This window comes from Somniosus microcephalus, unplaced genomic scaffold (genome assembly GCF_052327205.1).
Source record: "Somniosus microcephalus isolate GS21.2 unplaced genomic scaffold, FLI_Smic_1.0 unresolved_chr2, whole genome shotgun sequence".
Classification (NCBI taxonomy): Eukaryota; Metazoa; Chordata; class Chondrichthyes; order Squaliformes; family Somniosidae; genus Somniosus; species Somniosus microcephalus.
The window spans coordinates 79,806,977-79,831,684 of NW_028225180.1; the positions used below are offsets into that span (position 1 = coordinate 79,806,977).

At 52.7% G+C, this 24,708-nt stretch overlaps 1 protein-coding gene across 3 annotated transcripts in view; it reads left to right on the forward strand.

Moving 5' to 3' along the window:
* Positions 1-773: 773 nt before the first annotated feature.
* LOC147092873 (5'-3' exonuclease PLD3-like) overlaps positions 774-24,708 on the forward strand; it is a 50,619-nt gene continuing 26,684 nt past the window's right edge. For 2 of the 3 annotated variants that reach the window (XM_085976142.1, XM_085976141.1), the window contains exons 1-11: positions 774-1,919; positions 3,099-3,290; positions 7,351-7,464; positions 8,193-8,315; positions 14,338-14,540; positions 15,633-15,816; positions 16,969-17,083; positions 19,156-19,283; positions 20,755-20,955; positions 23,007-23,146; positions 24,354-24,519. In XM_085976142.1, coding sequence (XP_085832268.1) covers positions 1,854-1,919; positions 3,099-3,290; positions 7,351-7,464; positions 8,193-8,315; positions 14,338-14,540; positions 15,633-15,816; positions 16,969-17,083; positions 19,156-19,283; positions 20,755-20,955; positions 23,007-23,146; positions 24,354-24,519 — 1,632 coding nt within the window. In that variant the 5' untranslated portion in view covers positions 774-1,853. The other variant, XM_085976143.1, reaches the window with a different exon arrangement.

A 24,708-nucleotide genomic window follows, 5' to 3' on the forward strand; every position in this document is an offset into this window, starting at 1 on the left:
TTACTGCTTTTTCTGGCCAATTTATATGTCCTCTCCTTGGATCTTATGCTATCCCTAATTTCCCTTGTTAGCCACAGTTGAGTCACCTTTTTTGTTTTATTTTTATGCCAAACAGGGATGAACAAATTCTGTAATTCATCCATGCGATCTTTGAATGTTTGCCATTGCCTATCCACCGTCAACCCTTTGAGTAATATTCCCCAATCAATCCTACCCAACTCGCGCCTCATACCATCGTAGTTTCCTTTATTTAAATTCAGGACCCTAGTCTCTGAGTCAACTACTTCACTCTCCATCTTAATGAAGAATTCTATCATATTATGATCGCACCGACCCAAGGGGCCTCGCACAACAAGATTGCTAATTAATCCTTTCTCATTACATAATACCCAGTCTAAGATGGCCTGATCTCTAGTTGGTTCCTCGACATATTAGTCCAGGAAACCATCCCGTATACACTCCAGGAATTCCTCCTCCACATTATTGTTACTAATTTGGTTAGCCCAATCTATATGTAGATTAAAGTCACCCATGATAACTGCTGTGCCCTTATTGCACGCTTCTCTAATTTCCTGTTTAATGCCATCCCCAACCTCTGCATTACTGTTTGGAGGTCTGTATACCACTCCTACTAACGTTTTCTGCCCCATGGTATTTCTCAGTTCTACCCATACAGATTCCACATCATCAGAGCTAATATCCTTCCTTTCAATTGTGTTAATCCCCTCTTTAACCAGCAATGCTACCCCACCTCTTTCCTTTTTGCCTATCTTTCCAGAATATTGAATACCCCTGGATGTTGAGTTCCCAGCCTTGGTCACCCTGGAGCCATGTTTCCGTAATCCCAATCATATCATATCCGTTTACCTCTATTTGCATAGCTAATTCATCCACCTTATTACGAATGCTCCTTGCATTAAGACACAAGGCCTTCAGGCTTGTTTTTTTAACACTCTTACACCTTTTAGAATTATTATTTACTGTGGCCATGTTTTATTTAAATCCTTGATTTCTCTGACTGCCACTTTTGTTTTTCCCCTTCCTGTCTTTTGCTTCTATCCTTGTTTCCCTTTCCTCTGTCTCCCTGCTCAGGTTCCCAACCCCCTGCCATTTTAGTTTAAACCCTCCCCCAGAGCACTAGCAAACACTCCCCCTAGGACACTCTCTCGTCAAACACTCCCAGGGCAGGTACAGCACGGGTTAGATACAGAGTAAAGCTCCCTCTACACTGGCCCATCCAACACTCCCAGGGCAGGTACAGTACGGGTTAGATACAGAGTAAAGCTCCCTCTACACTGCCCCAGCAAACACTCCCAGGGCAGGTACAGCACGGGTTAGATACAGAGTAAAGCTCCCACTACACTGTCCCATCAAACACTCCCAGGGCAGGTACAGCACGGGTTAGATACAGAGTAAAGCTCCCTCTACACTGTCCCAGCAAACACTCCCAGGGCAGGTACAGCACGGGTTAGATACAGAGTAAAGCTCCCTCTACACTGTCCTATCAAACACTCCCAGGGCAGGTACAGCACGGGTTAGATGGGGGACCATTGGTGATATACAGGGACAATCTGGGCAGTGTGGAGTCGCCACTGGGGGGCAGCCTTTCGCCCCTCAGCAGACACGAAAGCACAAACCCGCTCTAACTGACAACTGTTTGAATTCAAACTTTGCATCGTTGTTGGTTGACATTTTACGAGCAAGAAAAGTTTTGGTTTAAAAAAAAGGGGGCGGGATTTTCGCTCCGTGCATTGGGCTTTCTTGCAAAAAGCAGGTGCAAAGTTTACAAGGAAAACAATCGGCAACGGAGAGGGGGTGGGCCAAGATTTATTGTGGGTTGTTTTTTTATTGCAATGCCAAGAAAGGGCCTGGAACCCCGCAGGAGGTCGAAACGTCTCAAGGACCAGGAGCAGGAGCAGGTATGAGGTGGCGGAACTGATCCGGAGACAGAAAAGTCAAGGGAGGGTTAAAAAAAAGAGACATTGCGGTTGGGATGCACCCCTTCTAGAAATGCCTTTTACTTTGAGACCAAGCTGCAAGAATCTTTTTTGGAAATAACATCGGCAGCTGGTGGGTGACTTGTTTACTCTGTCCTGTTGGAAACACGACCGTCCACCTTCTCTCTGGGACCAGCTACTGACCCCAAGATGAAATGCGTGGTGAGGGCACTTAGCAATAATTTACAATTCATTTTAGTTGACAATATTTAATACTTTAAATACTTTATCGTGCATCACTTGCCCCCCTGTCCTCCAATTTGCAACAATTTAACTGTGTTAACCGGGGCGAAGTTTTGCAATTTAAAGTGCTCGTTGCTTTAAAATACATATTCGAAAGTATTTGTTACATTAATAGAGACAGCAAGACATTTTTGTTTGTGGGTGGGTGGGCATCCCCAACGCAAAACTGTTATCAATTCGCGCGTCTGCATTTTGGGGTTAAATAATGTGCGAGATGTTTTATAACCTGCTCTCCGCACCCAGGGGTTGGGCTGCAAGTGCCGGAACTGAATGCTGAATTAATAGGGATTTCACAGATTCAGTTTCCGAGCACTTTTGGCGCCGAAACGTGAACCGCAAATTTCCCCCCTTTTTGCGAAGTAAAAAGCGACTTGAAATTATTCAGATGTTGCGTTTAATTAATTCTTAATGTTGCATTATTCAAATGTTGCATTTAATTAATTCTTCATGTTGCATTATTCAAATGTTGCATGTAATTAATTCTTCATGTTGCACAGACCAGAAACTGTTACAGTTGAGCTACCGGGGTTGCAATTTTTAAGTTATTTTGTGCTCCTCTAATTCTGCCCTCTTGACCATCCCTGATTATAATCGCTCCACCATTGGTGGCCGTGCCTTCTGTTGCCTGGGCCCTAAGCTCTGGAATTCGCTCCCTAAACCTCTCCACCTCGCTACCTCTCTTTCCTCCTTTAAGACGCTCCTTAAAATCTACCTCTTTGACCAAGCTTTTGGTCACCTGCCCTAATTTATTCTTATGTGGCTCGGTGTCTCCTGTGTAGCGCCTTGGGACATTTTACTACGTTAAAGGCGCAATATAAATACACAAGTTGTTGTTGATGATGATGTTTTGGGTTGCAGGTTGTCAACCCAGAGTCGGTGGTTTCCAAGGAAGCTGTGGAGATGGAGCCCTTAGAGGAGGAGGAGGAGGAGAGGCAGGACTCTCAGTTCAAGGGATTCCTGATCCTGACTCCCAGGACTCCGATCCGCGGACAATCCCGCATCCCCAGGAGCAGCGTGGCCGGGAGGGTGGAGGAGGAGGAGGAGCCGCCGGTGAGTGCAAGGTGGGGGTGGGGAGAGACAGGGAGTTAGAATCATAGAATGGTTACAGCACAGAAGGAGGCCATTCGGCCCGTCGAGCCCATGCCAGCTCTCTGCAAGAGCACTTCAGCCAGTCTCACTCCCCCCGCCCTTTCCCCGTAGCCCTGCAAATATTTTTCCTTCAGGCACTTACCCAACTCCCTTTTGAAAGCCACGATTGAGTCTGCCTCCACCACCCTCTCAGGCCGTGCATTCCAGATCCGAACCACTCGCTGCATAAAAAAGAAAGTTTTTCCTCAGGTCGCCTTTGGTTCTAATGCCAATCACCTTAAATCTGTGTCCTCTGGTTCTCGACCCTTCCGCCAATGGGAACAGTTTCTCTCTATCTACTCTGTCCAGACCCCTCATGATTTTGAACACCTCTATCAAACCTTCTCTCAATCTTCCCTGCTCTAAGGAGAACAAGCCCAGCTTCTCCAGTCTATCCACGTAACTGAAGTCCCTCATCCCCTGGAACCATTCTGGTAAATCTTTTCTGCACCCTCTCTAAGGCCTTCACATCCTTCCTAAAGTACGGTGCTCAGAATTGGACACAATACTCCCGTTGAGGCCGGACCAGTGTTTTATACAGGTTCATTATAACCTCCTTGCTTTTGTACTCTGTCTCTATTTATGAAGCCCAGGATCCCATAAGCTTTATTAACCACTTTCTCAACCTGCCCTGCCACCTTTAACAATTTGTTCACACATACCCCCTGGTCTCTCTGTTCCTGCACCCCCTTTAGGATTGTACCCTTTAGTTTATATTTCCTCTCATTCTTTCTACCAAAATGTATCACTTTGCACTTTTCTGCATTAAATTTCATCTGCCACGTGTCCGCCCATTCCACCAGCCTGTCTATGTCTTCCTGAAGTTTATCACTCTCCTCCTCACTGTTCACTATACTTCCAAGTTTTGTGTCCTCTGCAAATTTTGAAATTATGCCCTGTACACCCACGTCCAAGTCATTAATATATATCGAGAAAAGCAGTGGTCCTAGAACCGACCCCTGGGGAACACCACTGTGTACCTTCCACCAGTCCGAAAAACAACCGTTCACCACTACTCTCTGTTTCCTGTCACTTAACCAATTTCGTATCCATGCTGTCACTGTCCCTTTTATTCCATGGGCTTCAACTTTGCTGGCAAGCCGATTATGTGGCACTTTATCAAACGCCTTTTAGAAGTCCATGTACACTACGTCAACCGCAGTGCCCTCATCAACCCTCTCTGATACCTCATCAAAAAACTCGATCAAGTTAGTTTATTGCATTTGCAGCCGCTTGGTGCTTTTAAGCCATTGCAAAGTGTCTGTTGCAGCAAAAAAGAAACACAAACACACACACACAACAAATTCGTCGTGAAATTACCGGGAATGGCTGGTGCCTGGGATGGCAGGAATGACATATGAGGAGAGATTGGGTCGATTAGGCTTATATTCGCTAGAGTTTAGAAGAATGAGAGGGGATCTGATTGAAACTTATAAAATTCTAACAGGACTAGATGCAGGAAGGATCTTCCCGATGGCGGGGGAGTCCAGAACCAGGGGTCACAGTCTAAGGATAAGGGGTAAGCCATTTAGGACAGAGATGAGGCATTTCTTCACCCAGAGAGTGGTGAACCTGTGGAATTCTCTACCACAGAAGGCAGTTGAGGCCAACTTATTAAATATATTCAAGAAGGAGTTAGATATATTTAAGGCTAAAGGGATATGGGGAGAAGGCAGGGACAGGGTACTGAATTTGGATGATCAGCCATGATCTCAATAAATGGCGGAACAGGCTCGAGGGGCCGAATGGCCTACGCCTGCTCCTATCTTTTTTTAAAGAGGGAAGTGTTGCCGATGAAGGCCCTGAAATTCCAGAGGTTTAAAAAGAAAGACTTGCATTTCTCCAGCGTCTTTCACGACCAGCGGACGTCCCAAAGCGCTTTACAGCCAATGAAGTACTTTTTGAAGAGCAGTCACTGTTGTAATGTAGGAAACGCAGCAGACAAAATGCAAACCGCAACGTGATAATGACCAGATGTTTTACTGATGTTGATTTGAGGGATAAATATTGTCCAAGACACTGGGGACAACGTCCCTGCTCTTCTTTGAAATATTGGCCGTGGAATCTTTTACGTCCACGGATGAAGTTGAATGAGGGTCTTGCAATTTTGATGGACTCTGTGCTGAACATGTCCAACCAATGCAGAGCGGCAATCAGCCACGCCACCAGAATATTGAACTACCCTATCTCCGTCGTCGCCTCCTCCAGCCCTACAATCCTCAGATCTCTGCGCTCCGCTAATTCTGGCCTCTTGAGCATCCCCCTGATTTTAATCGCTCCACCATTGGTGGCCGTGCCTTCAGCTGCCTGGGCCCTGAACTCTGGAATTCCCTCCCTAAACCTCTCCGCTCCTTTTTAAAACCTACCTCACCTGTCCTGATAGCTCCTGATGTGGCTCGGTGTCAGAGTTTGTGTGACTTGCGCTCCGGTGAGGTGCCTTGGGATGTTTCACGGTGTTAAAGGCCCTGTATAAATGCAATACTGTGCGTGGCTTTTTCCGTTCCGTAACATTCTCCGAATCTGTTCCTCTCTCACTTTAATATTGGCCCAGAAATTCGGGTCCCAGCGCGTGAGTACGCACGGGGTACTCGCGCGTAGGCCCAACGAACGTGCCGGTTTCGTGCATGCACTGCGAATGCGCGGGAAACCGGCACTTCAGTTCCCCTGAACGAAGGGGTTAAGAGGTGGAACGCGTGTGCCGGAGAAGCCTGCTTTTAACAAGGTAAGTGGTGAATTAATTAAAATTAAAACATTTTTTCCACAAGTTTATTATTTTTAAATACTTTAAAGAAAGGTAAGTTTATTTTTAGCCCCGTTAGAAAATGTAATTAATTTTTTCAAAAATTTAAATTATTGTTTAAAATAGTTATGTCATGTAATTTATAGTTATTTTAAAAATGTGATTTTTTTTTTTTAAATTGAGGTTTTAGTGATGTTTTGGGGCTTATAGTATTCATGGATTTGACAGCTCTTCCTGTCAAACTTATGAATGAAGCATTCCCTGCTCCGATTGGCTCCCCGTGGCCCACGTGATCCCAGGGGACGCATCGCACTAACTACGCCCCTGGGATACGCAAGCACTGCGCGCCGGCAGCTGGACCAGGCCCAGGATCGGAATCCCACACGGGGGCCCACAGCTCAACGGCCGGCGCGCTAGGTAAGTGCAGGTCGGAGGCTTGCACTCGCGGGAAGCCCCCGACCCGAATTTCTGGGGCCATTGTATCTCTTGAGAAGCGTCCTTTGTGAGCAGTGGGGGGGAGACAGTGCCACCTGCTGGATCGCCGCTGCAGCGCCGCCACTCGCCCGGGACCTGCTGCAATGTGTGGAAGGTGCCCTCTGCTGGTCTTTCGAGGTGTTGCTATCCTAAGAAAAGTGACAGATTCACCTCCCGACCGAGTCAGACGGCCGTGGGTTCAAGCCCCACTCCAGAGACTTGAGCCCATAATCCAAGCTGACGCACACCGTGCCAGCGCTGAGCGAGCGCCGCACTTTGTCGGAGGTGCCGCTTTCGGATGAGAAATTTTAAACCGCGGTCTCGGGTGGACGTAAAAGATCCCGCGGCCACTATTGGAAAGAAGAGCAGGGGGAGTTCTCCCCAGTGTCCCGGGGCCAATCTTTATCCCTGAACCAACATCGCTAAAACAGATTATCTGGTCGTTCTCTCCTTGTTGTTTGTGGGAGCTTGCTGTGCGCAAATCGGCTGCCGTGTTACAACAGCGACCACACTTCAAGAAGTACTTTGTTGGCTGTAAAGCACTTTGGGGGCGTCCCGAGGCCGTGATAGACGCTGTAGAACTTTGTCCAATCCCCCATTGGAGCCCAGAGTTTGGGGGTAGGAGAGGGGTGAGCTCGATGGGTTGACTGCTCCCTTCTGAGCCTTGACATTTTTCCCTGTATTCTGTTGTCCTGGGGTGGCGGGTTGTAAACGGAGAGAGAATTGTGGTCCTGGAGGCTGATTTCGGAATACGCCTTGTTTTATCAGATTAACGTGAAGCCGGTTCAGGTGATGCTGCGGAAAATGAAGGTAGAGCTGCCTCCAAAGCAGGAGGAGGAGACCGACACGCCCAGGAGCATCACACCCCCTCCAGTGGCCAAAGTTAGTACCACATCTACTGAATAAGAGCCGTGTGTTGGATTGAAGGGCGGATCCTGGACGGGAGAGGGGACTGGTTTTATTCACGTTCCGAGAGGGTTGTTATTAAGGCCAGGGCTTGTGCGTGGGGTGGGGGGCAGTAACTAGCGGAGTCCCGCGGGGGAATCTGTTAGAAATGTTGCCCTTGTAAATCAATAATGATCCAAACCTCTGCTGCCCCGTGTCCTAACTCGCACCAAGTCCCGTTCGCCCGTCATCCCACTGTGCTCGCTGACCTACATTGGCTCCCGGGCCGGCAACCCCTCGATTTTTAAAATTCTCATCCATGTTTTCGAATCCCTCCACGGCCCTCGCGGCTTCCAATCTCTGTAACCTCCTCCAGCCCCTACAACTCTCCAAGATCTCTGCGCTCCTCCAATTCTGGCCTCTTGATTATCCCCTGATTATAATCGCTCCACCATTGGCGGCCGTGCCTTCAGCTGCCTGGGCCCTAAGCTCTGGAATTCCCTCCCTAAACCTCTCCGCCTCTCTCCTCCTTTAAGACGCTCCTTAAAACTGACCTCTCTGACCAAGCTTTTGGTCACCTGTCCTAATATCTCCTTATGTGGCTCGGGGTCAAATTGTTTGATAATCGCTCCTGTGAAGCACCCTGGGATGTTTTACTACGTTAAAGGCGCTATATAAATGCATGTTGTTGCTGATGGTTTTTCCCCTCTTTTATTCCTGATCAGGAGGACCTGAGACCAGCGATGTCGAGCCTTCGGAAGCTGAGAGAGAGAATTTCAGAGGAGCCAAGGAAAAAGATTACACGGAGAGAAGTCGCAATGATCCCAACAGTGCGACCCGCACAGCAGGTTTCTCATTACTGTTCATTCTCCCTGTTGTTATGGAGGGGGCATCTCACCCGAACCGCTCCTTGTTAGATACAGAGCAAAGCTCCCTCTACACTGTCCCACCAAACACTCCCAGGGCAGGTACAGCACGGGTTAGATACAGAGTAAAGCTCCCTCTACACTGTCCCATCAAACACTCCCAGGGCAGGTACAGCATGGGTTAGATACAGAGTAAATCTCCCTCTACACTGTCCCATCAAACACTCCCAGGGCAGGTACAGCACGGGTTAGATACAGAGTGATGCACTATCAATTGCTACAAAAGACTGGAGATTGAGAAAGTAATAAACAGGCTTTTATTACCAAAGAACAGAGCATGCCTCTTGTGGTTGCCTGGTATCCAAAAGGGCCGGAGGCTTCTGAGCAGCGACCTTTATACCCAGCCATGAGGGTGGAGCCAGGGGCGGAGTCAGCTGAGGCATGCACAGACAAGTACAACAATATGCAAGAGTGAACAACAGTACTAACAGTGAACAACAATACTAACAACAGTGGTTTACCACATTCACCCCTTGTTTAGAATTGAGTCCGGCGGGGTGAAGTGCACTAAAAATTCGTGTACTGAAGTCTATCAGGAGGCCTTGTAAGCCGTCCTGAGCGTCGCAGCAGCGGCGGTGATGGTGCAGCATCCAACGGTGAACCCGGTGTCTCGTTCAGAGGAGGTGTAGCAGGTGGCGGACCCTGGGGCTGCTGCATGCCGTCTACAGGGGTCAGAGCATGGGTAATGGGAGGTAGCGATGGTGGTCTCTCAGAGGCACCCGAAGGTGCGAGGTCTCGTGCGGGGACTGTGTCCTGGGGGTAGGCAGGAGTAGCGGTGGGTGGCGAAGAGGGTGTTTCAGGAGCACCTGCAGGTGCGAGGTCTCGAATGGAGACTGTGTCCTCCCGCCCGTCCGGGTACACCACGTAAGCATACTGCGGGTTGGCGTGGAGGAGGCTCACCCTCTCGACCAGGGGGTCCGCCTTATGGGTCCTCACGTGCTTCCGCAGTAGGACGGGACCTGGAGAAGTCAGCCATGTTGGTAGCGAAATCCCCGACGTGGACTTCCTGGGGAAGGAGAACATTCTCTCGTGAGGAGTGGCATTGGTGGGTGTACAGAGCAGCGACCGAATGGAATGGAGCGCCGCAGGGAGGACCTCCTGCCAGCGGGAGGTCGGAAGGCCCTTAGATTTTAAGTTTAAAAGGACTGCCTTCCAGACTGTCGCATTCTCCCTTTCCACCTGGCCGTTACCCCGGGGGTTGTAGCTGGTGGTCCTGCTTGTAGCAATGCCTCTCGCGAGCAGGTACTGCCGAAGTTCGTCGCTCATAAAAGATGAGCCCCTGTCGCTATGGATATAGCTAGGGAAACCGAACAAGGCGAAGAGGTCATTCAGACATTTAATGACCGTGGTACTGGTCATGTCCGAGCAAGGGATGGCAAACGGGAAACGGGAGTACTCATCAATTATATTGAGGAAGTACACATTGCGGTCAGAGGAGGGGAGGGGCCCTTTAAAATCGATGCTCAGCCGCTCGAAGGGGCGCGTGGCTTTGATCAGGCTCGCTCTGTCTGGCCTATAAAAATGCGGCTTGCACTCGGCACAGATCTGGCAGTTCCTGGTCATGGTCCTGACCTCCTCGATGGAGTAGGGCAGGTTACGGGATTTGATAAAATGGAAGAACCTGGTGACCCCCGGGTGGCAGAGGTCATTGTGGAGGGTCTGTAGCCTATCAACCTGCGCGTTGGCGCACGTACCACGTGATAGGGCATCTGGGGGCTCATTGAGTTTCCCGGGCCGGTACAAGATATCGTAATTGTAGGTGGAGAGTTCGATTCTCCACCTTAAGATCTTGTCATTCTTGATTTTGCCCCGCTGCTTATTATGAAACATAAAAGCCACTGAACGCTGGTCAGTGAGCAGGGTAAATCGTTTTCCGGCCAGGTAATGCCGCCAATGTCGCACGGCTTCCACAATGGCCTGGGCCTCCTTTTCGACAGAGGAGTGTCGAATCTCGGGGCCCTGGAGGGTCCTTGAGAAAAAGGCCACGGGTCTCCCCGCCTGGTTAAGGGTTGCAGCTAGGGCAAAGTCGGATGCGTCGCTCTCCACTTGAAAAGGAAGGGACTCATCCACAGCGTGCATTGTGGCCTTCGCAATGTCTCCTTTTATGAGAGTGAAGGCTGCACAGGCCTCTGCTGTCAGGGGGAAGGAGGCGGACTTGATGAGGGGTCGGGCTTTATCCGCATAGTTGGGCACCCACTGAGCATAGTAAGAGAAAAACCCCAGGCATCTCTTCAGTGCTTTCTGGCAGTGGGGGAGGGGGAGCTCCATAAGGGGGCGCATTCTATCGGGGTCTGGGCCGATGACTCCGTTCTCCACTACGCAGCCAAGAATAGCAAGGCGCGTAGTACGAAACATACATTTGTCTTTGTTGTATGTGAGATTCAGCCGCTGGGCCGTCCGGAGGAATTTCTCTAGATTAACGTCGTGGTCCTGCTGGTCGTGGCCGCAGATGGTGACGTTGTCTAGATATGGGAAAGTGGCCTGGAGCGCGTTCTGGTCAACCATCCGGTCCATCTCCCGTTGGAAGACAGAAACTCCGTTGGTGACGCCGAAGGGAACTCTGAGAAAGTGATAGAGCCGACCGTCAGCTTCAAAAGCTGTGTACTGGCGGTCCTCAGCCCTGATGGGGAGCTGGTGGTATGCCGACTTCAGATCAATCGTCGAGAACACCCGGTATTGTGCTATCTGATTGACCATGTCAGATATGCGGGGGAGTGGGTATGCATCTAGTTGGGTGTAGCGATTGATCGTCTGGCTGTAGTCAATAACTAGGCGCTGTTTTTCGCCAGTCTTCACTACCACCACTTGTGCTCGCCATGGGCTGGTGCTACTTTCAATAATCCCTTCCTTCAGGAGTCTCGCTACCTCAGATTTAATGAAGCTCCTATCCCCAACACTGTAACGCCTGCTTTTGGTAGCGATGGGCTTACAGTCGCGGGTGAGGTTAGCGAACAAGGAGGGGGGGGGGACTTTAAGGGTGGAGAGGCTGCAAATGGTGCACGGCGGGCGATTTAAAAGCTGCTGGCTGCAGACTGTGAGTGGGGGGAGGGGTCCGTCATACGCTAATGTGACACTCTTAAGGTGGCACTGAAAATCCAACCCCAGTAGAACGGCAGCGCAGAGATGGGGCAGGACCAGAAGTTTAAAATTTTTGTATTCTGTGCCCCTTACTGAAAGGGTCACTACACAGTAGCCACCGACGTCCGCTGACTGGGCTTTGGAAGCCAAAGAGATCCGATGGCGCGTCGGCAGGACCGGGAGAGAGTAACTGCGCACCGTGTCGGGGTGGATAAAGCTCTCCGTGCTCCCGCTGTCAAAAAGGCAGGTAGTGGCGCGGCCGTTTACCGTAATATCCATCATGGACCTGGACAGTTGATGAGGGAGAGATTGGTCCAGCGTCACGGAGGCCAGCGTATGGTCGAGCGAGTCGATGTGGTCGTCAGATGAGGCGGTGGTTGAGTCCGGGTCCCCCGTGGTTGAAGTCGGAGGCGTCCAAGATGGCGGACAAAATGGCGGCGCCCACGGTCCCAATCCCCACGCGGCTGGGGGAGCCCAAGATGGCGGACAAGATGGCTGCGCCCACGGTTCGCACGCAGCGCTGCTGGCGTTAGCGGTCTTCCCTTTGCAGGCGCTAACGTAGTGACCTTTCTTCCCGCAGCCGGAGCAGGTAGCATTCTTCGCGGGGCAGCGTGCTCTAGGGTGTTTAGCTTGGCCACAAAAATAGCATTTTTGTGCCTTGGACATCGCTGCAGCAGTCGGAGGTGGCGGTCCCATGGCCCAAGATTGCGGCGTCCACGGCGCGGGGCGATGAGGGGAAAAAGCGTCCATATTTCTGTGGGCCGCGTCGAGCGAGAGCGCGAGGGACACTGCCTTTGTCAGGTCTATTTCACCCTTCTCCAGCAGCCTCTGCCGGGAGTAGTCGGACCTTAGACCCGCAACGAAAGCGTCTCGTATCAGTCCCTCCGCATGTGCCGCGGCCGATACTTCCTTGCAGTCGCAGCCGCGTCCGAGTACCCGCAGTGCCCGTAGGAAGGCTTCCACCGATTCCCCGGGCTGCTGTCTGCGAGATCTTAAAAGGTGCCTGGCATAGACCGTGTTAACCGGGCGTGCATACTGCCCTTTCAGTAGGTCGATAGCCGCCGCGTAGGTCGTCGCATCTTGGATTAAAGTATAGACTTGGTGGCTCACCTTCGAGGCCAGGATTTTCAGTTTATTTTCATCAAGAGTCACGGTCGAGGCTTCCAGATACGCCTCAAAGCAACGCAGCCATTGTGCGAATTTAGTCGACGAACCCGCTTCTTGGGGGTCTAGGTCCAGGCATGTTGGTCTGAGGGCTCGCAGCAGCGCCTGCTGCTCAGCGTTTTGCGCCATCGGTTGATCAGCATCCGCAGCCAACATTTAACTTTGGTAATAAAATTGATGCACTATCAATTGCTACAAAAGACTGGAGATTGAGAAAGTAATAAACAGGCTTTTATTACCAAAGAACAGAGCATGCCTCTTGTGGTTGCCTGGTATCCAAAAGGGCCGGAGGCTTCTGAGCAGCGACCTTTATACCCAGCCATGAGGGTGGAGCCAGGGGCGGAGTCAGCTGAGGCATGCACAGACAAGTACAACAATATGCAAGAGTGAACAACAGTACTAACAGTGAACAACAATACTAACAACAGTGGTTTACCACACAGAGTAAAGCTCCCTCTGCACTGTCCCATCAAACACTCCCAGGGCAGGTACAGCACGGGTTACAGAGTAAAGCTCCCTCTACACTGTCCCCATCAAACACTCCCAGGGCAGGTACAGCACGGGTTAGATACAGAGTAAAGCTCCCTCTACACTGTCCCATCAAACACTCCCAGGGCAGGTGCAGCACGGGTTAGATACAGAGTAAAGCTCCCTCTACACTGTCCCATCAAACACTCCCAGGGCAGGTGCAGCACGGGTTAGATACAGAGTAAAGCTCCCTCTACACTGTCCTAAGAGACTGTTGAAACACTTTGCACACAGGCCCCCTACAGTAGACAGAGGAGACTTTCCTGCCATCAGTCTGGTGCGGATTTGAGCCCAGAGATGACTGGCCAGTGTTCAACCCACCGAGTCACTCGCACCCTCCCAGTCATTTCTTTTAAACCGGTTATGTTGGATCCTTCGGGACAGTTCCATCCGGCGTGCTTGTGACAGAATTTTGCCGATCGATAAATCTGCCCCAATGTCGTGTCTCTGGTGCGGGAACGCAATAGAAATAACCTGCTCAGAGCCCAAAACAAAACAGAAAAATGTGGCAATCCGATGATCTCATGACCCCCCCTTGGCTTCCCCTCATGGAACCCCTTGGGCCTGGAGATGCAGGTTTGAAAACCTGTTGTTTTACATGGAAACTAAAGCACAGAAACAGGCCATTCGGCCCAACTGGTCCGTGCCGGTGTTTCTGCTCCACACCAGCCTCCTCCCACCCCTCTTCATCTAACTCAATGTTTGAAACTCCTAAAGCCCTGGTTCCCTCCCATGGCTCATTGGCTAAAAGCACCGACAGATGTGGGCACTGAGCCATGCGAGACTGGGGAAATCCCAGATTGGATCCCCCCCCCCCCCCCCCCCCCCCTGCTTCGCCCCTGCCCCGTCTGCGATGTTAGCTCTTCAATTGGCCTCAGTACCCACGATTAACGGGAGGGGGATTAAAATCAGTCCCTGCTCCTCAATCCCCATCCAGTCGTTCCCCCCTGGTGGATAGCGTGTTTGGGAGAGGCGCGGGATCAGGCTTGGCTGTGACGCCTCTGATGGTGGAAGTGCCCGCTGTCCTGCGATGCGGTGCGGAACAACTTCTCCTACTTTGTCCGCTGAGGCCGTTTCTTGGGCTGATGTCGGATCTGGCCGGTACCCCGCAGTACCACCGCCCGTGATATTCGTGGTCAGTGGGTTACAGAGTTCGTTCGTTCTCTCCTCGCAGGGAGCCCGAGGCCTGAGCGGTCCCTGCTGCCGCACGGTGCTCTGTTACCTCATCCCCGTCGCGCTGATCCTCACTCTCGGGAGCTGGTACCTCCTGGCCTCCAGACAGGTGGCTCTGACCTCGGGCCCAGTCAGGGAGCTGAAGATGGACTGGATTTACAGCTTGTTACCGTGGCAAGAGGAGGAATGCCAGGACCACTGCAGGTAGGCGTGGGGGGGGATCGGGGGTGAGGGAGGAGGGGTCCGGGTCGGGGGTGGTTGTGGGGGGGGGGGTATGGGGGTCAGGGAGGAAGTGGGGGGGTATGGGGGTCAGGGAGGAAGTGGGGGGCAGGGGGCAGGGAATCAAGGAGGAAGTGGGGGGGGTCGGGGAGGAAGTGGGGGGGGTCGGGGAGGAAGTGGGGGGGTGGCCGGGGGTCAGGGAGGAAGTGCGGGGGCGGGGATCAGGGAGGAAGTGGGGGGCAGGGAATCAAGGAGGAAGTGGGGGGGGTCGGGGAGGAAGTGGGGGGGTGGCCGGGGGTCAGGGAGCAAGTGGGTCGGGGAGGAAGTGGGGGGGTGGCTGGGGAGGAAGTGGGGGGGCGGGCGGGGATCGGGGAGGAAGTGGGGGGTCGGGGAGGAGGTGGGGGGGGCAGGCGGGGGTCGGGGTGGAGGTGGGGGGCGGGCAGGGGTCAGGGAGGAGGTGGGGGGCGGGCAGGGGTCAGGGAGGAAGTGGGGGGGGCGGGGATTAGGGAGGAAGTGGGGGGGGGGGTCGGGGAGGATGTGAGGGCTGGGTCGGGGGGAAGGGGTGGTCAGGGTTAGGGACGCAGAGGGGCCGGGATCAGAGATGCAGAGGGCCAGGGTCGGTGGTGGGTGGGGGAGCTCAGGGAGAGGGTGCCAGGATCAGGGAGGCGTAGGGGATCCGGGTCAAGGAGGTGGGAAGACAGCGGGCAGGTTGAGAGGAAGAACAAGAGGGAGCAAGAGGCCAGAATTGGAGGAGCGCAGAGATCTCGGCGGGGGGTGGGGGGGAGGGGTGGTTACAGAGATGGGGGGGGCGGGGGCATTGCCGGTCTGGGAGCCGATGCGGGTCAGTGAGCACGGGGTGATGGGTGAACGGGACTCGGTGCGAGTTAGGACACGGGGCGGCCGAGTTTTGGATGAGCTGAAGTTTGCGGAGGGAGGAATGTGAGAGACCGGCCGGGAGAGTGTCAGGATAGTCGAGCCCGGAGGGGACAAAGTTGAACAATAAAAACACACGCCCTGTTTTCCGTGCCGTTAATCCGGGCGAATCGCCTGTGGTTTTTTTTGTTTGTGGTGCTGTAGTTTGACGCTGGTGGAGAGTATCCCGATCGGCCTGCTGTACCCGAAAGAAGCCCCGCGCCACGCCTCGATCTACGGGGGCTGGATGAATCTGCTGAGCCAGGCCAACGAGACCGTGCAGATCGCGGCTTTTTACTTCACCCTGCGGGGCAGTGACATGAAGCTCGCGGACCCCTCGGCCTTAGAGGTGACCACTCCGCGCCGGCCTGTCTTCCTTGGGTGCAAAACCGGCGCGTGTCAACTTTTGAATGTTATCGGCGCCGCAGCAAGTTTTAAAACCCCCCGTCTGCCTTGATTCGCGCAAATTTCTCTCTTGCCCCGCCACAGGTGTAATACATTAAAAGTCTTGCACACAGTGCGGGCTGCCTGTGTCATACATACTTCCTGTAAGAACATAGGAAATAGGAGCAGGAGTCGGCCATACGGCCCCTCGAGCCTGCTCCACCATTCAATAAGGTCACGGCTGATCATCGACCTCAACTCCACTTTCCCGCCCGATCCCCATATCCCTCGATTCCCCGAGAGTCAAAAAATCTATCGATCTCCGCCTTGAATATACTCGATGACTGAGCCTCCACAGCCCTCTGGGGTAGAGAATTCCAAAGATTCACCACCCTCTGAGTGAAGAAATTCCTCCTCATCTCAGTCCTAAATGGCCGACCCCTTATCCTGAGACTGTGACCCCTGGTTCTAGACTCTCCAGCCAGGGGGAAACAGCCTCTCCGCATCTACCCTGTCAATCCCCCTCAGAATCTTATATGTTTCAATGAGATCGCCTCTCATTCTTCTAAACTCCAGAGAGTATCGGCCCAATCTCTCCTCATAGGGCAGCCCTCTCATCCCAGGGATCAGTCTAGTGAACCTTCGTTGCACTGCCTCCAAGGCAAGTAACGCTTTCCCCGTCATGAGACCCCTGTTGTTATAAAGTAGCGCAACATCTGTCTATATGAGCAGCACTACAGGACATCTGCCAGTTTTGTGTGTGTATTTTATATACATATTCTAGCGCACTTCTATCGAGCACCAGACGTCACATCAGTGTCACGCTTCCTTACAGATGCAATTACAGTTTTTAAGAGTAGGGCAGTCAGTGACCTGGAGCTTGAAATTTACCACCAGTTACGCCGGCCCTCTGATTAACCCCAGCAGTTTAAAGGCAGCTACAGTTACCTTGGATTTGCCGAATCTAAAGCAGTGGCCTTAAAGGGACGGGCCAGATTAGCAGCGAGACGTCACACAATCATGCTCCATCCTGGAGCAATGCCACGGTAGATCCACTAATGGTTCGCTGCCCCTCTGTCCGATGCGCCTCTCATTTTGAGTTCCGGTTCATGCGCAGGGCGAGATGGTGTTGAAGAGGTTGGCGGAATTGAAATCTCGAGGAATCAGGCTGAAAGTCGCAGTGAACAGCCCCCAGACGTCGGAAGAGGACACGACTTACCTGGAACAGAGTGGTGAGACCCAGGGCTATAATTAACACTTGTTTGGTTCTTTCCATTTTCTTGTTCATCTCCCCTTCCCCGCCCCGAGAAAGCGCTGACTCTCGCTGGGGAACGGTTACACAATGCCCCGGCCAATGTGGCTGTCCTCACCGTGAGTCTTTTCGACCACAGAACAGCATGACAGCTGAGCCCGATTCTGACATCGCCTCCCACACCAAACATACACCTTCCAGCAGGTGCGTCACTGACTCCCCTGGCCAATGGCAGCTACCTCGACTGTCGCCCTGGCCTGGTCTCCGCTAACACCGGACAGGCTCGGAATCGAACCTTCCTGCCCTGTGTAGCCGAGGGTTCCCCCCGCCAGACAGCGCACCCTTTAAGTGAGTTGCTGCGGCATCGTGATTTGCACACTTGCGGTGGGATGCATGGACTCGAGAAAAGAAATGATAGAATCGTGCAGCACAGAAAGGCCATTCGGCCCATCGTGCCTGTGCCGGCTCTTTGAAAGAGCTCTCCAATTAGTCCCGCTATCCCCTGCTTTTTCCTCATAGCTCTGCAAATATTTCCTTTTCAAGTATTTATCCAATTCTCCTTTTTGAAAGTTACTATTGAATCTGCTCCCACCGCCCTTTCAGGCAGCGTATTCCAGATCACAACAACTCGCTGCATAAAAAATTTCTCCTCCTCTTCCCCTCTGGTTCTTTTGCCAATTATTTTAAATCTGTGTGCTCTGGTTACCGACCCTCCTGCCAGTGGAAACAGCTTCCTATTCCTAAATTCTTCCTTTTTAAAAAAAAAAAAAAATTCATTTGAATAAAATTGCAGGAAACTCTCTTTTAACCGGCACCTAAATATCTGGAAATCTCTCTTAACCGGCAAAATTCAGGAGTAGGTTCAGGTAAGTTTTACTATATATTAGTGGCCGTGTAACTGGGATTCATGGATCGGTGGCTGTGTAACCGGGACTCCTGCACAAGTGCCGTGTAACCGGGGCTCCTGCACCTGTGGCTGTGTACGGGGCTCTCGTACCTTGGTAAGTATACCTCTCTGTAATCCGGACTTTTTGATCAACCGGCACCACGCCGGTCCCGTCGGTGCCGGATAAAAAAGAGTTTCCTGTACTTTCATATTCCCGATCTAAATACATTGAAACTTCAGCACGAGGCCATTTGGCCCACAATGTTTGTGCTTCACATTGGACTTCTGTACTGTAATCCCACTCTTTCCCTGCAGCCTCTATTATATTTCCTCTTCATATTTATCTCATTCCCTTTAAATGTTGCTTCAGTAGCCTCTTGTGACCATTTGGTCCAGATTCTACTCACAAGATAAAAAATCTTCTAAACCTCTTCCCTATGCTTTGAGTTTGAATCCTCAGTTTAAGGCTCCTTGTTGCCAGTTGAACTCCCAGTGGAAATCAACTTTACTATTTAGCCCCTTTGACACTTCAAACACTTCTGGTAGGCCCCCTTTAACCTTTCGGTCTTGATTTATCAATTCTCTCATCGTAACGCTATTTCTCATTCCTGGTATCTAGCGATAGAAAACAAAAAATCTTTTGTCTGCACGCATTTCCTTTTTACAAAATCTTGTTTCCTGTTGTCACATCTTTTTGTGTCATCTCTTTTCTCCATTATGAATTCCAACATCTGCATCTAGGCATAGGCAACCGCCTATGTAAACTGTCACGCTGTAATTACACTCTCCCACCAGTGGTGGCCCTGTAGCACCTCAGCCTGTACTGCAGCAGAACCTCTGCACTCCAACCAGCTCTGCTTCCCAAGTTTTGTTCTTGAAATAATGATATAAAATCCCAAGTATTATTTAAAAATGAGGGCAGAATGCGAGAGTTTAAAATGGGGAACCATCCTCGGCTTTCCAACCCTGCTTCGCCAGACATGGTCTCGATTTCCCGGAGGCAAGACCACAGGCGATCATTCCATTGCCCTAGTTGGTCCACGTCACATTATTCCACGGCTCCGAGGCCAACGTGTCCGGGGTCGCTTTGAGAGTCCAGTTCAGCGGCGGAGTGCGTCACGGGACGCGGCTTGTCTGTAACGTGACTGTGCCGTTTCGCTGTGCAGGTGCGGAGGTGAGGCGCGTGGACTTGAAGAATCTCACGGGCGGAATCGTTCACACCAAGCTCTGGGTGGTTGACGGAAGGCACGTCTACATAGGCAGCGCCAACATGGACTGGCGCTCGCTCACCCAGGTAACTGCCAGCGAGCGGACCCCAGTAAAGCTTGTGACTGCCCAAAGCTTTTCCTCCCTTTTATTTTGCTCCCCCATCCCCTCCTCTCCTTAAGGCGCTGATTCATGGTGGGGTGCGGTTACAAACGGGCGCCAGACACCCTCTGGTACCTGGGCCAAAGGGCCGGTCTTCATGCTCAAGATGAAATAGTGGTCCCAGCTGGGTCTCCCTGCTCCTGGGCTGGTTTGAGGGGAGGGGCAGGGGGAAGGGAGGAGGGCTGGGTGGGGAGGGAAATGATCGGTCAGGGCTCTTCCTACAGTTTTTTTTTACTATCCAGTGACTCCTACCGGAAAATGCACCTGTTTAGACATTGAGGACGGGGATCGGGATTGGCCGTGATGCCCCTCCCGTTCGATCAGCTCTGCACGCTCACCTCGGGGGGGTCAGAAGGTTGTGGGTTCACAGTCCCACTCCGGGGACTTGAGCACAAAAATCTAGGCTGACACTCCCAGTGCAGTGCTGAGGGAACACCGCACTGTCGGAGGGGCAGTGCTGAGGGAACGCAGCACTGTCGGAGGGGCAGTACTGAGGGAGTGTCGGAGGGGCGGTACTGAGGGAGCGCCGCACTGTCGGAGGGGCAGTACTGAGGGAGCGCCGCACTGTCGGAGGGGCAGTACCGAGGGAGCGCCGCACTGTCGGAGGGGCAGTACTGAGGGAGTGTCGGAGGGGCGGTACTGAGGGAGCGCCGCACTGTCGGAGGGGCAGTACTGAGGGAGCGCCACACTGTCGGAGGGGCAGTACTGAGGGAGCGCCGCACTGTCGGAGGGGCAGTACTGAGGGAGTGCCGCACTGTCGGAGGGGCAGTACTGAGGGAGTGCCGCACTGTCGGAGGGGCGGTACTGAGGGAGCGCCGCACTGTTGGAGGGGCAGTACTGAGGGAGTGCCGCACTGTCGGAGGGGCGGTACTGAGGGAGCACCGCACTGTCGGAGGGGCAGTACTGAGGGAGTGCCGCACTGTCGGAGGGGCAGTACTGAGGGAGTGCCGCACTGTCGGAGGGGCAGTACTGAGGGAGCGCCGCACTATCGGAGGAGCAGTGCTGAGGGAATGCCGCACTGTCGAAGGTGCCGTCTTTCGGATGAGACATTAAACCGAGGCCCCGTCTGCTCTCTCGGGTGGATGTCAAAGATCCCACGGGCACTATTTCAAAGAAGAGCAGGGGGAGTTCTCCCAGGTGTCCTGGGGCCAATATTTATCCCACAACCAACATCACTAAAACAGATGATCTGGTCATTATCACATTGCTGTTTGTGGGCTCTTGCTGTGCGCAAATTGCTGCGTTTCCTACATTACAACAGTGACCACATGTCAAAAAAAAAGTGCTTCATTGGCTGTAAAGCGCTTTGGGGTGTCCTGAGGTGGTGAAAGGCGCTGGAGAAATGCAAGATCTTTAATTTCTTTGCTGCCGTGACCACTCCCTCCCGCTCTGTCCAGGTGAAGGAGTTGGGAGTCGTGCTGTCTAACTGCAGCTGTCTGGCACGGGACGTGGAGAAGGTCTTCGAGGCGTACTGGCACCTGGGGGAGAAGGGGGCCGCCATCCCAGGACGGTGGCCCAGCCGGTACAACGCTCTGTCCAGCAAGCAGCACCCACTCCGGCTGAAGCTGAACGGCATCGAAGCACAAGTCTACGTGTCGGTGAGTATCCTGATCTCCATCATTACTTTTCTCCCCTTTTCCTGAAAGTCCCGAGTCACATCGGAAAGGGGGGCGGGTGGGGGAGGCTGCCGTTCCACCAGAGCTGGGAACCTGAGAACACAGGAACAGGAGGAGGCCATTCAGCCCCTCGAGCCTGTTCTGCCATTCAATGAGATCATGGCTGATCTGTATCTTAACTGTGGGTTCACAGTCCCACTCCAGGGACTTGAGCACAAAAATCTAGGCTGACACTCCCAGTGCAGTGCTGAGGCTCCATAGCCTTTGATACCCTTGGCCAAGAAAAATCTATCGATCTCCGAGGAGGACTGCGACAAAATACAGGACGACATTAATAAACTTGCAGAATGAGCGTGTAATTGGATAATAAACTTCAATATAGGGAAGTGTGAGGTGGTGCATTTGGTCGGAATACTGCTTGTATAGTAAGAGTCTAAATGGGGTCGAGGTACAGAGGAATTTGGGGATATAGATACACAAATCACTAAAAGTAACAACGCAGGTTAATAAGGCCATAAAAAAAGCAAACTAAGCACTGGGGTTCATTTCCAGAGGGATTGAATTGAAAAGCAGAGAAGTTCTGTTAAACTTGTATCGAACCTCGGTTAGACCACACTTGGAGCACTGTGCACAGTCCTGGTCTCCATATACCTTGGTTAGACCACACTTGGAGCACTGTGCACAGTTCTGGTCTCCACATACCTTGGTTAGACCACACTTGGAGCACTGTGCACAGTCCTGGTCTCCATATACCTCGGTTAGACCACACTTGGAGCACTGTGCACAGTCCTGGTCTCCATATACCTCGGTTAGACCACACTTGGAGCACTGTGCACAGTTCTGGTCTCCATATACCTTGGTTGGACCACACTTGGAGCACTGTGCACAGTCCTGGTCTCCATATACCTTGGTTGGACCACACTTGGAGCACTGTGCACAGTTCTGGTCTCCATATTATAAAAAGGATTATGGAGGCACTGAAGGTGCAAAAAAGATTTACTAGAATGATACCAGAACTGAGAGGTTATAATTATCAGGAAAGATTGAACAGGCCGGGGCTCTTTTCTCTAGAAAAGAGGCTGAGGGGTGACCTGATCGAGGTCTTTAAGATTATGAAGGGGTTCGATAGGGTAGACGTAGAGAAGATGTTTCCGTTTGTGGGTGTGTCCAAAGACTAGGGACCATCAATATAAGATAGACACTGATAAATCCAATTGGGAATTCAGGAGAAACTCCTTTCCCCAGAGTGGTGAGAATGTGGAACTCACCACCAGAGGGAGTGGTTGAGGCGAATAGTATAGATGCATTTAAGGGGAAGCTGGATACACACATGAGGGAGAAAGGAATAGAAGGATATGTTGATAAGGTGAGATGAAGTAGGATGGGAGGAGGCTGGTGTGGAGCATAAACACCGGCACGGAGCAGATGGGCCGAATGGCCTGTGTCTGTGCTGTAAATACTGTGCAATGCCCTATCAATTCCTTTCAAAATCCTAAAATTTTTAGTGTCTGTCAGCTGTGGCTCAGTGGGTAGCGCTCTCCTCCGAGTTAAAAGGTTGTGGGTTCGGTAGCGCTCTCTCCTCCGAGTTAAAAGGTTGTGGGTTCGGTAGCGCTCTCTCCTCCGAGTTAAAAGGTTGTGGGTTCGGTAGCGCTCTCCTCCGAGTTAAAAGGTTGTGGGTTCGGTAGCGCGCTCTCCTCCGAGTTAAAAGGTTGTGGGTTCGAGCCCGCACAAAAAATAAGTTGTCCTCTACTGCGTCAGTGAGAGATTTTCTGTTTCCCCACATTGACCATCCTGCTAATGCCAAGCCCACCAGGAGCAGCAGCTGGACTGCGACTGACCAAACACATTTCATATAGGCCAGTGGACGCAGAGACTTATCGCTGAACCAGCGCCCATGGGAAGTAGCTAACCCACTCTGCCACCCTAGTGTCTCGTGGAAATACGTCGTATTTTTGAATTCCTGTTCTGGATCTGGTGATGGGAGCACTAGACTTGTTTCGAGAGTGACTGTGAGCGTTCTCCGTCTTTCCCAGAGTGCTCCCCCGTCGCTCTGTGCTTCCGGGCGAACCACGGACCTCGATGCCATCCTGAGCGTCATCGACGATGCGAGAGAGTTCGTCTTCATCTCGGTCATGGATTTCCTTCCACTCTGCCGGTACTGCGACCCCCCGAGGTATGTGGACACGCGCAGGGCAGGCTACTGCTGACCCCGAGCATTTAACGCTGCAGATAGGTTCGGAGCCGAAGACGTTGGCTCCGAGGGTGAATCCCCATCTGTGACAAGCCAAGGTTCGATCTCGGGTCTGTGCTGAGTTAGCTGCTCGCGGGGGGAGATAGCTTGCTCTCTTGTGCCTCCTAGTGGCCAGAGCGCGCACAAAATCCAGGCTGACACTCCCAGAACAGCACTGAGGGAGCGCCGCACTGTCGGAGGGGCAGTACTGAGGGAGCGCCGCACTGACGGAGGGGCAGTGCTGAGGGAGCGCCGCACTGTCAGAGGGGCAGTACCGAGGGAGCGCCGCACTGTCGGCGGGGCAGTGCCGAGGGAGCGCCGCACTGTCGGAGGGGCAGTGCCGAGGGAGCGCCGCACTGTCGGAGGAGCAGTGCTGAGGGAGCGCCGCACTGTCGGAGGGGCAGTACTGAGGGAGCGCCGCACTGTCGGAGGGGCAGTACTGAGGGAGCGCCGCACTGTCGGAGGGGCAGTACTGAGGGAGGGGCAGTACTGAGGGAGCGCCGCACTGTCGGAGGGGCAGTACTGAGGGAGTGTCGGAGGGGCAGTGCTGAGGGAGCGCCGCACTGTTGGAGGGGCGGTACTGAGGGAACGCCGCACTGTCGGAGGGGCGGTACTGAGGGAACGCCGCACTGTCGGAGGGGCAGTACTGAGGGAGCGCCGCACTGTCGGAGGGGCGGTGCTGAGGGAGTGCCGCACTGTCGGAGGGGCGGTACTGAGGGAGCACCGCACTGTCGGAGGGGCAGTACTGAGGGAGTGCCGTCTTTTGGATGTGACGTTAAACCGAGGTCCCGTCTGCCCTCAGGTGGACGGGAAAGATCCCACGGCCACTATTGGAAGAGGAGCAGGGGGAGTTCTCCCCGGTGTCCTGGGCCCAATGTTTATCCCTCAACCAACATCACTAAAACAGATGATCTGGTCATTATCACATTGCTGTTTGTGGGAGCTTGCTGTGCGCAATTTGGCTGCTGCGTTTCCCACATTACAACAGTGACCACACTTCAAAAGTACTTCATTGGCTGTAAAGTGCTTTGGGACGTCCTGAGGTGGTGAAAGGCGCGGGAGAAATGGGAGACTTTCTTTAAACAAACGCCGGTTGTTTCTCATTCAGGTTGGGACAATTACTTTTTGTTTTTTCCGTGCACCCCTCCAGACTCTGGCCAGCGATTGAGGACCGGCTCCGCGAGGCGGCCTGCGAGCGGAAGGTGTCGGTCCGCCTGCTGATCAGTTGCTGGGCGCACTCGTACCCCCCCATGTTCATCTATCTGAAGTCGCTGAGCATCCTCGGCGAGGAACCCCTAAGCTGCCCGGTCCAGGTGGTGAGTCATCGGTCTTCAAAAAGTTGTTTTCATCGCTTCCTGCGTTTGGCTACCGCGCCAGTGGCGGCGAGACCAGTTTACCGCCTCGGTGGTGGGGGGGGAACCCCCTTTCAAAAACCGCCCTCCCCCAAGCCAGCCTGGAGTTCCCGCTCCTCATCAGCATCCAGCTGTGTGGTAACGATATCGGCC